This window comes from Eretmochelys imbricata, chromosome 8 (assembly GCF_965152235.1).
Source record: "Eretmochelys imbricata isolate rEreImb1 chromosome 8, rEreImb1.hap1, whole genome shotgun sequence".
Classification (NCBI taxonomy): domain Eukaryota; kingdom Metazoa; phylum Chordata; order Testudines; family Cheloniidae; genus Eretmochelys; species Eretmochelys imbricata.
This window is the reverse complement of record NC_135579.1, coordinates 75822491-75834723: the sequence shown is the minus strand read 5'-3', so window position 1 is coordinate 75834723 and position 12233 is coordinate 75822491. Positions and strand designations below refer to the sequence as shown.

At 40.5% G+C, this 12233-nt stretch overlaps 1 protein-coding gene across 1 annotated transcript in view; it reads right to left on the bottom strand.

Moving 5' to 3' along the window:
- The window catches only part of HFM1 (helicase for meiosis 1), a 108534-nt gene extending 98733 nt beyond the window's left edge, over window positions 1-9801 (bottom strand). Inside the window, exons 1-4 of the mRNA XM_077824684.1 lie at window positions 9715-9801; window positions 9165-9277; window positions 6103-6162; window positions 1413-1460 (exon numbers count right to left, since the gene is read on the bottom strand). Of these exons, the coding sequence (XP_077680810.1) occupies window positions 1413-1460; window positions 6103-6162; window positions 9165-9277; window positions 9715-9785 (292 nt within the window). The 5' untranslated portion in view covers window positions 9786-9801. The remainder of the gene's footprint in view (window positions 1-1412; window positions 1461-6102; window positions 6163-9164; window positions 9278-9714) is intronic.
- Between the last annotated feature and the right edge of the window lie 2432 nt (window positions 9802-12233).

Below are 12233 nucleotides of genomic sequence, written 5' to 3'. Positions count from 1 at the left end.
CCTAAATAAAGAATTTCCACTGTTACAAACATGTCAAGCAGTTTCCAAAATGTAACTCAAATGATTTGATGGTTTCAGTTCAAATCTTTGTGGACAGGAGTCCACTTTACAAAACCCCCACATCAGTAACTTTTAGGAATGTATTGGCAGAGACTAAGAACTAAAAGGAAAACAGAATAATCCTTAGAGGTGGTCCCTTTGAAGAAAGACTGAAACTCTCTTTTACTCCACAAAACATGTATAGCAGGGTGAAGTAGAGTATTCACTGCCTGTCCATGCCTGCTCTGGGAAGAGAGAGAGAGAGAGAACACATTTCAGATTCAAAAGCATTAAACTGATTAACGTTTTTTAAAAACAAGGTTTCAAAACCTCTACCTCACATTTATTTTTTTAAAATACATAACATAAATGAATGTCATGCTGTTTTCTTTATTCTGTATATGTAGCTTTATGCTTCTTTACTTTTCTCCACAAAACACAAATGCACACACACACACAAAAAAGAGGGGAGGTGCCCAGAAAAGCCAAAAGGGGGCAAAAGTGCAAGAACGCATAGGTACTGTCCAATTAAAAAAATACATATGTGGGGTTCAAATACAGTCTCTTAAAACTAACAGAACTTTTAAATACTTTTGCTCAGCTCTGATTAGTATATACAGTTCTGTTATTGTTATTGTATATTTTCAAACAAAAACAGGTTTAGTTGTTTCAATATTGTTTTTATTGAGAACTAGTTGAAGGAAAACACCAAACAAGAAAAGGAAACATCAATCAATATGTAAGAGTAATCAAAGACCAAATAAAGAAGACTATGTAATGCTGATTGAGTGTTTAGGAAAATAAGGGCCAAGAATTTAAAAAATGGATACCTAAGGTTATGTAACAACCTGCCTGTAAAAGAGCTCAGCATCCAGGAGCTTTCACTTATTAGATCCACTGACACCTCAGTGCTTTTGAAGTCTGGTCACTTAGTTGCCTAAATATGGATTTGAGAAGCCTAATTTTAGGCACCCATTTTTGAAAATGTTTAGCCTAGGAGTGTGTCAGAAGATTAGAAAACAAATATTAAAGAACCAAAAATGGCAAAAGTGAAACACATCTATATGCTAATTTGCTTCAGCTTTATTTGAAGTTTTATATTTGAATTAGGTAAGTACCTGTATTTTATATTGATATTTTAAATGTATCACTTTTATAAACAAGTATGAGTACATGATCTAAGAATAAATTACTCAGGCAATGAATGATTAATTATCATCCCATTGTCCTATTTTCACTATGTTTTAGAGGTACCAAGCATAAAGAATATTTTACCCTTTGATTCCCAGATTTTGTTGGGAATCAAAAGTAATACCGTAAAATACATTTAAAACATAAAACTTGTAAGCCAGTAACAGTAAGTAAAAGGATACGGATTTCTGTAACAGCCTTCAAAAACCCCAAATCTTTTTCTACAGTTCCTAACGAAACAAAACCAAATTTATAAAAACTGACACTGATTTCTACCAATAACCTTTAAAAATTATTTTCCTAAATCTTGTATATACATCCTTTGAAGAGTTGCAGGCTTGTAATTGGGCACAGGATGATAAGGGAGTATTTGACAGCTGCGGGGGGGGGGGGGGGGGGAGAAGAGGTCATGGGCTTGTCACTAGGAGGGATCTGTACAGGTTTCCACAGCTTGTGGGTAATGGGAAGGTCACAAACCTGTCATGGAGGGTTTAGCAGTAGTTGTCAGTCACTTGTTACTGTAAGGGGTACTTGAATATGCATTCCCCTTAACATCCTTTATTGATTATAGCTCATTTTGTGTCTTTGCTTAGTGAATTTATCATTCCTATCACATTATATTGAACTCTGTTATTTCTTTTGTACAGTTTTATGTGATTTCCTTTTAATTTACAAGCCTTTAAAAATTTCCCTGATGCAACCACAATGGGTCATTTATTTATTTTCCTAGGTTTCCTTTACATAAGGATTTAACTTTTTACTATGTCTTGAGTATTATGCCCTTCTGAAGCTTTCAACTATTCTGTATCTTTTTTCCACAAGTGTCCCTGTTCATGGGCCCTTACGCACCAACCCAATCCTTTATTCTTCCATGAAGAACGCTCCGTAATTTCAATGGGGGTTACGTACATAGAAAGGCTACAGGATTAAGACCACATTGTCTTTAAGTTATACTTTCCTTCATAGCACCAAGGTGTAGAAAGGGCTTATGAGCCACACAAATTACTACAAAACAGAGCCGTACATTAAAATGTATTATGCCATCCTATCATGTGAACATGCATTTGTATCAGTACTAAGATTAAAAATGTAGGTACTAAACAAAAGGAAGAGCCTGTAATAAGGGACCACAAAATACAGAAGCATCCGGTGAAATTTTTGAAGTCTCTTGCAGTCAGGAAAGGAGTCTACATCCATCTGCTATTTTCAAAAGACTTATACAATAAATACATACAATAACTGAAACATTTATATTTTGCCCCAGTGAAGTGTGAATTTTGCAAGTCAATGTTTCTACAAATAGCATTAGATTTAACACTGATGTACTATATTATGTTGTTTTTCCATTATAGCAGAATCAGTATTTCTGATTCAAACTGACTCTTCATATATTTCTTCTTAGCCCTTTTTTGAAGTTGGCAAACCAAACAAAAATAAATATTAGAACATAGAAACCCCTAATAATGTCAGATAGCCATGCATGGTTAGGCTTGTAATGAAGACAGACCCTAAAGTTTTTTCTTTACTTCAAGGTCCTGCATAGCTTAGTTTTTACCTGCTTGTCTACTGTCTCCTACTGACCCAGCTACTAACATCACCTTTCGGTCTACCCTTTTCCTCACTTAGAATCATAGAATCATAGACTTTAAGGTCAGAAGGGACCATTATGATCATCTAGTCTGACCTCCTGCACAACGCAGGCCACAGAATCTCATCTAACCACTCCTGTAACAAACCCCTGACCTATGTCTGAGCTACTGAAGTCCTCAAATCGTGGATTAAAGACTTCAAGGTGCAGAGAATCCTCCAGCAAGTGACCCCTGCCCCACGCTGCAGAGAAAAGTGAAAATTCCCCAGGGCCTCTGCCAATCTGCCCTGGAGGAAAAATTCCTTCCTGACCCCAAATATGGTGATCAGCTAAACCCTGAGCATGTGGGCAAGACTCACCAGCCAGACACCCAGGAAAGAATTCTCTGTAGTAACTCAGATCCAACCAAATTCTAACCAAATTAGATAGCCAATATCCCCATTATTTCCTTCAACTATTCTTGCCTGTCCATCTTCTTCCATGAAGTCCCCTTTACCTATAACTGCCATTCATACTTCCAACATCTTCTCCAAGTACCTCTTTAAATCCTACTTTTCAAGAAAGGCTTATGATTCTCTATTAACTATCTATTAGGGCTGTCGATTAATCACAGTTAACTCACACGATTAACTCAAAAAAAGTAATCACAATTAAAAAAATTATTCGCAATTAATCATAGTTTTAATCACACTGTTAAACAATAGACTACCAATTGAAATTTATTAAATATTTTTGGATGTTTTTCTACATTTTCAAATATATTAATTTCAATTACAACACAATACAAAGTGTACACTGCTCACTTGGTATTATTTTTATCGCTTTTATAGTGCAAATATTTGTAAACAAAATCAATGGTATTTTTCAGTTCACCGCATACAAGTACTGTATTGCATTTTCACGACAAAGATTTCACCTTACAAATGTAGATTTTTTTTTGTTACATAACTTCACCCAAAAACAAAACAATGCAAAACTTTAGAGGAGGGGTTCTCGAACTTTTTTTGATGGGACACCCTTTGAAAATATTTCAGGCTGTGATGGCCCCCCCATACCATGCCACCCTTACTTCTGCACTGCTGCTGTGGGTGGCACTGCCTTCAAAGCTGGGTGCCCAGCCAGCAGTCGCTGTTCTCTGGCCACCAAGCTCTGAAGGGCTCAGTCAGCCCTCTGCAGGGCTGACAGATGGATCCTCAGCTTATGTGGGGACTGACAGCTTGCAGCCCCCTGTAATAATCTCACGACCCCCTGAGGGGTCAGGACCCCCCAGTTTGAGAATCCCTGCTTTAGAGCCTACAAGTCCACTTTGGCTGAACAAGAAGCAGGACTATCATTAAACAAACAACTTTGTTTACATTTACAGGAGATAATGCTGTCCACTTCTTATTTACAAAGTTACTAGAAAGTGAGAAGAGGCATTTGCATGGGACTTTTGTAGATGGCATTGCAAGGTATTTACATGCCAGTTATGATAAACATTTGTATGCCCCTTCATGCTTCGGCCACCATTCCAGAGGACATGCTTCCATGCTGATGACGCTCGTTAAAAAAATAATGCGTTAATTACATTTATGACTGAATTCCTTGGGGGAGAACTATATGTCTCCGGCTGTGTTTTACCCGCATTCTGCCATATATTTCATGTTATAGTAGTCTCGGATGATGACTCAGCACACTGTTCATTTTAAGAACACCTTCGCTGCAGATCTGACAAAACGTAAAGAAGGTACCAATGTGAGATTTCTAAAGAGAGCTTCCGCACTGGACCCAAGGTTTAAGAATCTGAAGTGCCTTCCAAAATCTGAGATGGATGAGGTATGGAGCATGCTTTCAGAAGTCTTAAAAGAGCAACACCCTGATGCAGAAACTACAGAACCCAAATCACCAAAAAAGAAAATCAACCTTCTGCTGGTGGCATCTGACTCAGATGATGAAAATGAACACGCATCAGTCCGCATTGCTCAGGACTGTTATTGAGCAGAACCTGTCATCAGCATGGATGTATGTCCTCTGAATTGGTGGTTGAAGCATGAAGGGACATATGAATCTTTAGCGCATCTGGCACACAAATATCTTGAGATGCCGGTTACAACAGTGCCATACAAATGCCTGTTCTCACTTTCAGGTGGACTTGTATTCAAAAATAAAACAATGTAAAACTTTAAAGCCTACATTTATTTTTTATACATAATTCTACATTTGTAAGTCCAACTTTCTCGATAAAGAGACTACACTACAGTATTTATATTAGGTGAATTGAAAAATACTATTTTGTTTTTTACAGTGTAAATATTTGTAATAAAAATAAAGTAAACATTGTATACTTTGTATTTTGTGTTGTAATTGAAATCAATATATTTGAAAATGTAGAAAACCGCCACAAATATTTAAATAAATGGTATTCCATTATTGTTTAACAGCGCAATTAATCGCGATTAATTTTTTTTTTTATCACTTGACAGACCTACTATCAATATAATTTTTAATTATGATTTGTATTCTACTAACAACCAGTGTGCCAGGCACTGTCCACACACAGAGAAAGACACAGTCCTTTCCCTGAAATCTAAATCTAAAACTGAAAGTATTTTAAAAAGATATTAGTTTATTGATTTTTAAAAAAAAATCAACAAAAATTATAAAAATCTACAAGGCTCACATTTTATTATTTTATCAAAATACTTTGTCACACTACTTTCTCCTGCTTCCTTTTCACTGTTCTTTTTCTTTGTAAAGCCTGATCCACTGAGGTACTGAGTCATGTCCACAAGTTATTCAGCAGCCACCATTCAATTCCTGTTGATTTCAATGGAAGATTAAAGCATTTACCACCTCAAAGAACCAGGCTTTAAGATTGCAAACTCTTTGGGACAAAGACATCAGGTGATTTTCAAAAGTGCTTAAGTGACTTAAGAACAAAAGTTTCACTGACTACACTAAGGAGCTTTTTAAAATCCCACCCCCTTGTCTTCATATATTTGCCTGTCAAGCACCTAGTATGCTATTGTCACAGTACAAATAAGAGTCCCTCATTATTATAAGCCCTTGTGACTTTTGTGGTTTAGGAGTACCTAGTTAATTCCTTCTTCCTGATTTGGTGGTCTACACATAACCTTCACCATCTGCTCATTACTTCATCTTACCCAAATATTTTTAACATTTATTGTACATATCCTGAATTCCTCTTCATCTAAGAGCATGAATATACATTATTAATACAGATATCACATCAAGAGTGTAGTAAATATTTTTTCCGAAATATTACAAAGAATAATTATAATTACCTTCCACGCCAAAAGTCTTTGAAGCATCAGGAAATGACTGTACTTTAACTTCTTTTCCATCTTCAAGAAGTGGAAAAAACATCATTTACACCGAAATCTGAATATTGAGATATCTACATACTATGATTATTTTTCCATAACTTTTTTCATCTTTTATATTTTTTAATTGTATTACAATAAATGTCAACTTCCTTCGTCACAGAACTGTCTTTGTAATCTATATTTGCATATGTATAATTAGTTGTTTTAAATAAGCTTCAAAAGTCTTAATAAGAGATTTCATATATTTTATTACAATTGTCCTAATATTTTCAAAGAATACACTTTTTTGACAATACAAATAGTAGGAAACAAAATCTTTTCTTCTCATGAGCATGTCTAAGTTTGCTTGATCCAACTGAAATTTGTCTACCTAGAAAGTAGTCCTCTTTTTTAGCCAGATTTTTAAGAACTGAATCACAATGGACAGGCTATTAAACCCATCTATCCTGTCATGCAAAATAAATACTGGATTCTAATGCTGGATTGTGACTTACTGCACAGATGAAAGAATGAAATTTAAAGACCTGAGGACTGGGAATAGCTGGACATGAAAGAAGAATGGTTTATATGTATGACCTCTCCTCTTAGGCAGCAATAAAGCTGCATGGAGGGCTGTTTTTCCTAGTCTTCCAATCGGCTTTCAATTTCATACAGCTATAAACAAGTTAGTGCTACATTCATCTAGGGGTGTTTGTGTTAGTCAGTAATTTCCTTAAAATAACAAAATCTACTCCATGCTTAACTTTCTTGTAGAAGGGTTGAGCTCAGGGCAAATTTAATTAAGGTATTAAAATATTGCCAGGAGGAAATATCTGTTTTTAATTACATGCAAAAGAATAATAGCATTAGTGCCTGGAGCTCTATTAAGTACTTTCATTTCAAGGATCAAAAACTCAGTCTTTGACAAATGTATCTAAAATAATAATATGATTCTGATAGTTGATGAATTATGATAATTGACTAGAAACACATACCTTTTTTTGAACGTTGAGCTGGTACTTTCATCATCACTATCTTTTTGAAAGTTAATTAATATTTTATTTTCTGAAATATTTCTACCAGGTTCTTGACAAGCCCTGATTTCATTTTTTATCTTTATTGTGGTCAGAACAGGGAAAAGAAGAAACCAATTCCAGACTTTCATGTTGCAAATGACTTATCTCCCTCTCCTAAACTTAAGTACTTCTTGTTATAGGTCATGTCAAAATGGACAGATACTGATGATTTACTATTTGGTTCTTCAACAGCCCTCTTAAAATGTGGTATAAACTTCTGCCTCTCTGTCTCATCTATAAAAGCCAACACATTATTCCCTCTATAATATTTAGTCAGTGCATTAAATCTCTGCATAAAATAGGACCAAGTTCACATATATTGTCCGTATGGACAGTGCTATTTTCTTTTAGGTACCCTATTATATATACTGTCTTTCAATGCAGATGTATCAAAAACCGACATAAATTGGGCTACTTGCTACCCTCTGCTACATAAAACAGAGGGTAACAAAATGGAGTAGAAAACTCAAAACTACATGGCAAGTGGAAGACAGATTTCCCCTGGTCACCAAGACCTTTCAAGCCCCATACATAAGAATCTTGCAGCTCTGGAGGAATCAGACATTACCTTCTCACTGCAAAAAACTGAACACACATATGAAAGATGCCAGGCTACTGCAGGAGATCTGCAAACCGTAATTTAGTAATATGACTGGTGTGAGTCACAGGAGGGAACAAGTGTGCATGCACAGGGCTTCCACACAGACAGCCTTGGCTTTTACTAGATATCCCAAGGTATGTACAGATTCTGATCACACCAATGACTCAGGAGTACAGATCCACTTCTGTCAACCGGTTCCTTCTTGCGAAACAATTTGGAGGAAATGCCAGGATTGGGATCTTGTGGAGTTTCATATCCCCCAACTTACGCAGAGGCTAATTCAGCCTATGATCTTAGCCAGTATTGCTTTTAAAGGACTTCTTTGTTGGTTGTTTCTTCTATTCCAATGCTTGCATAACAGCCAGAAGTAAACTAAGGGGTTTTGACACAATGGAGCAATCCTTAAATTGTTAGTAAGATTAAAGACTATGAACCCTCTCCCGTATTCCCTGCACACTAAAAATTCCCAATGAAGTCATTGAGATTTTGGGGTATATGTATAATTAATGAGTAAGAAGAGCAGAATTTGGCCCAGTATTGTCGCCATCCTATATTAATGTCAATGTCATATGTTTGTAAGTGAAAAATACAAAGGCCAGTTAAGCTTGTTAAACACAAACATTTGCAAATGTACGTAACTTTATTCAATGAGTAGTGCCACTGAGTTTAATAGGATTATTCATGTACAGAAGCATATGAAGAAATGGGCCTTAGCACCACAATTCAAAAAACAAAAACAAAAACAAAACAAAAAAAGAACCTATCAGTCACAGCAGCTGAGAATTGTACAAGTTTATTTTGTGATCGTATAACACCAGAATCTGAGGAGAAAATTTTCTCCTGGTAGAGACCCTGGACACTCATTCAAAATAATTACTCGTCGTAAATCTTTAGGTCAAATTCTAAGCTGTGCCTCCTTAGTGGGGCAGTTGGGAAGGCATAACCAGAGGGGGTCCGTGGTGAGCGGAAGGGCAAAGGTGGCTTTATACCACCTCACCTTTGCATTTCTTGAACTCTGGGCTGATGTGTGGGCCATCATACTCTTACAGCTCCTTCCCATGGCACCTTACCACAATCCAAAGTAAACCGAGTCTGGTCATGCCCTGCTCTCCTCCAAACCACCACCTTCCACACCTCTATACCAGAGGCTGTGCATAACCACCATGAAACCCCTCAAGTAAAGGCTCTGAATGCTCAGCAGAGAGGACGTGCCTGGTTTTCACTTCCTTTGCACCACCAGAACAACAAAAAGAGCACGCTCATCCCTCAGAATCCAAACTATTATTTTTCTAAATTACATGTCTATAATACTTCACATGAGCACCAGTGTATTTCATATTAAAAATGAATATCAAACATTTTACCTAGACAGTTATTTTTTTCCAAATCCTTCTGTAACTCTTGAGTGGTTGGAATTCCAGTAACAGATGGAGCAGGTGCAAGATACCAATTTTTTGGCTCTTCATGTTCTAAATATCTGCTTGTAACAAAGGTACATGAGATAAAAGTATTCCTTAACCATTTCCCACCAAATGTATGTTAACGTTATTAATTATAAGTACCATATTGATTGTTCCTTCCCCTATAAATAATCATTTTTTTAAAAAAGTCATAGTAAATTTAAGACAAAACTTCTGTTAGTCCAGGTCTTAGAAGTACATACTGTATACAGTATAAACACAAGCACAAAGTAACATTGTTCAGTGTACTTTAATCAATATTTCAGAATATTATGTGTTCCCAGTTTGGGACTAACAACCTTCATTAGCATCACACCTTCTCTCTCTCTTTTTTTTTTTTTTTATTTACAGCTAGAGGGGAAGGGGAAATTCCAAAACGTTTCTCTGTTGCAACATGAGGTCAAGATATGGAAAAGGTTGAGAACCAGTAAAGTACATCATTCAACAAACTTACTTTTGATTTGCATCTGGTCTTTCAAAAAATAAATTATCCAATGCAAAGACAGTGGCTGTAGGTTTCAGCATTGCTCAAGATCAGACATGAATTCTCATTACACTGTAAAACACTGCACAAAGTTGTGTTGTATATATACATACATGCAAAGAACAGAGAAAGCTTTCTAACCAAATAAAATGTGTATGTGTATGCGCCGCTTTGGCGCCTACGTGTAGGGGCAGCCAGGGGGCTCCACATGCTGCCCCCACCCCAAGCACTGGCTCTGCAGCTCCCATTGGCCAGGGGCTGCGCCCGCAGACAAGGCAGTAAGTGCACAGAGACTCCTGACTCCACCTTCAAATAGGAGCCGGAGGAGGAGCATTCCGCTGCTTCGGGGAGCTGCTTGAGGTAAGTGCCACCCAGAGCCTGCGCCCCTGACCCCCTCCCATGCCCCAAGCCCTGATCCCGCTCCCACCTCTCGGTCCAAGCCCAGAGCACCCTCCTGAACCCCAAACCCCTCATCCCTACCCCCACCCCAGAACCTGCACCTCCAGCCAGATCCCTCACCACAACGCCCCAACCCCCTGCCCCAGTCCTTATTCCCCTCCTGTCCTCCGAACCCTTCATCCCCAGCATGCAGCCCCCTCCTGCACCCCAAATCCCTCATCCCCAGCTGGAGTCCTCACTCCCCACACCCTAACCCACTGCCCCAGCCCAGAATCCTCTCCTGCACCCTGAACACTCATTTCTGCATACTGGAACCCACACCTTCAGCCCAGAGCCCTCACCCCCTCCCGCACCTGAACCCCCTGCCTCAGCCCAGAGCCCCCTCCTGCACCCTGAACTCCTCATTTCTGGCCCCACCCCAGAGCCTGCACCCCCTCAGCCAGCCCTCACCCCCTCCCACACCCCAAGCCAGCCTGGTGAAAATAAGGAAGTGAGAGTTGGCAGAGCTACCGACAGAGGACGAAGGGCATGGAGTGAGTGAGGGCGGTGCAGGGCCTCACAAAAAGGCGAGGCCTGGGGTGGAGCAAGCGTGTTTGGTTTTGTAGGAGTAGAAAGCTGGCAACCATAATCACCAGTACAAAAGTTTGAGAACCACTGATGTAAACCCTCCGCAGCGTAGGGGAAGGAGGCCACTCACTCCACCCCTCCCCCGGCGGCCAACCCTCACACACCGCACCATGCGGGGCTCCGCCACCCCCCACACAAACGATGCCTGCCATTGACTGTGACAGCCTAGTCTGCCTGCAGGAGCTGGGGGCCCTGGTGCTTTAACAGAGCGGTCACCAGAGCCCCTGGGCTACAGAGCTGCCGGGCCCCATAGCAGCAGGCGCAGCCACCCCTCCCGAGGCCCAGGAGCAGAGCCCGGGGAGCTGAGGAGCCTTTGCATGACGCTGCTCGAAGAGGTGAAAGGAGCCTCGACTCTCTCGCCTTCGGAACTCTGGTGACATCATTCGGGCCACTCCCGGACAGCGCAGCCATCGGCTCCGCCCCGACCCCCAGTCACGAGGGGAACCGAATCATACCTCGTCCAGCCACCTCTCCCGCCACCGCACAAAATGGCGTCAACTAGGGCAAGGACGGAGCGCGCGAGCGTTTTAAGGTTCGATCGATCCCACTCCCGCCTCGGGCTCACAGACCAGCCAAGCTGACCGAATGATCGATTGATAAGCTCGCCGCTTCAGGAATCTATCGTCCTCCGGGGCGCTCTGGGCTGCGCTGGGGCGGGTCTGCTGGGGCACGTGCCTGAATTTCCCCTCAGCAGATCCCGTTCAGAGGTCACGCCTTGTGCCACCTTTATAATCACTCGCTTTCGAGAGGGAGGAGGCGGTGACTAGGAGGATATCCCTAACATTGCGGTACCCCGCAGAAGAATGGAGGGCTGCGTTTTCTTTGCCTCTCCTCTTGCCAGCGGGAGCATGGGCATGGGCATGGGCATGGCGTTTCTGGTGGTGAGCTGCTTCCTTCCGCCCGCCCCGGTACTCCTGGCTCTGCAGAGGGAACTTGTTTCTCTCTACCTCTTTTGGTCAGGCAGAGAGAGGGGTAGGGTGGAAGTTGCAGACCTTGCTTGGGATGTGAAGATCCTCTCCAAAACGGGTCCCACGGGAGATTTGGGCATCAGTGTCCTCTTCTCTGCTCCTTCTCTGGGAAGGAGGAGATGCCTGGAGTTGTTCCCTTATCTGATGACCCACTGCATGAAGTGGGCAGAGATAAATGGTGGCTTGTTGTTTCCCCCTTTCTGGGTTTTACTGGGGTTGAGGATAAATAGGCAGGCTTGGGAACTGCAGAACTTGTGTGGTTTCAGGGGCATCTAGAGCGTCATCAGGTATGGGGTGGAGGGGGCTTTTTTTTATATACCTTTGTATGGTAGAGGAGCTCATCTGATGGAGCCTGTGGCAAAGCTCTCATGGCCCAGGTGGCAAAGCTGTCTCAACAGCAGGCCCTCAGTTATTGCATCCTCTTCTACTAGGAATGGCCATCAATCAGAACATCTTAAGGGCAAAATGTTAAAAAAAAAAACAAAAAAACCCTCT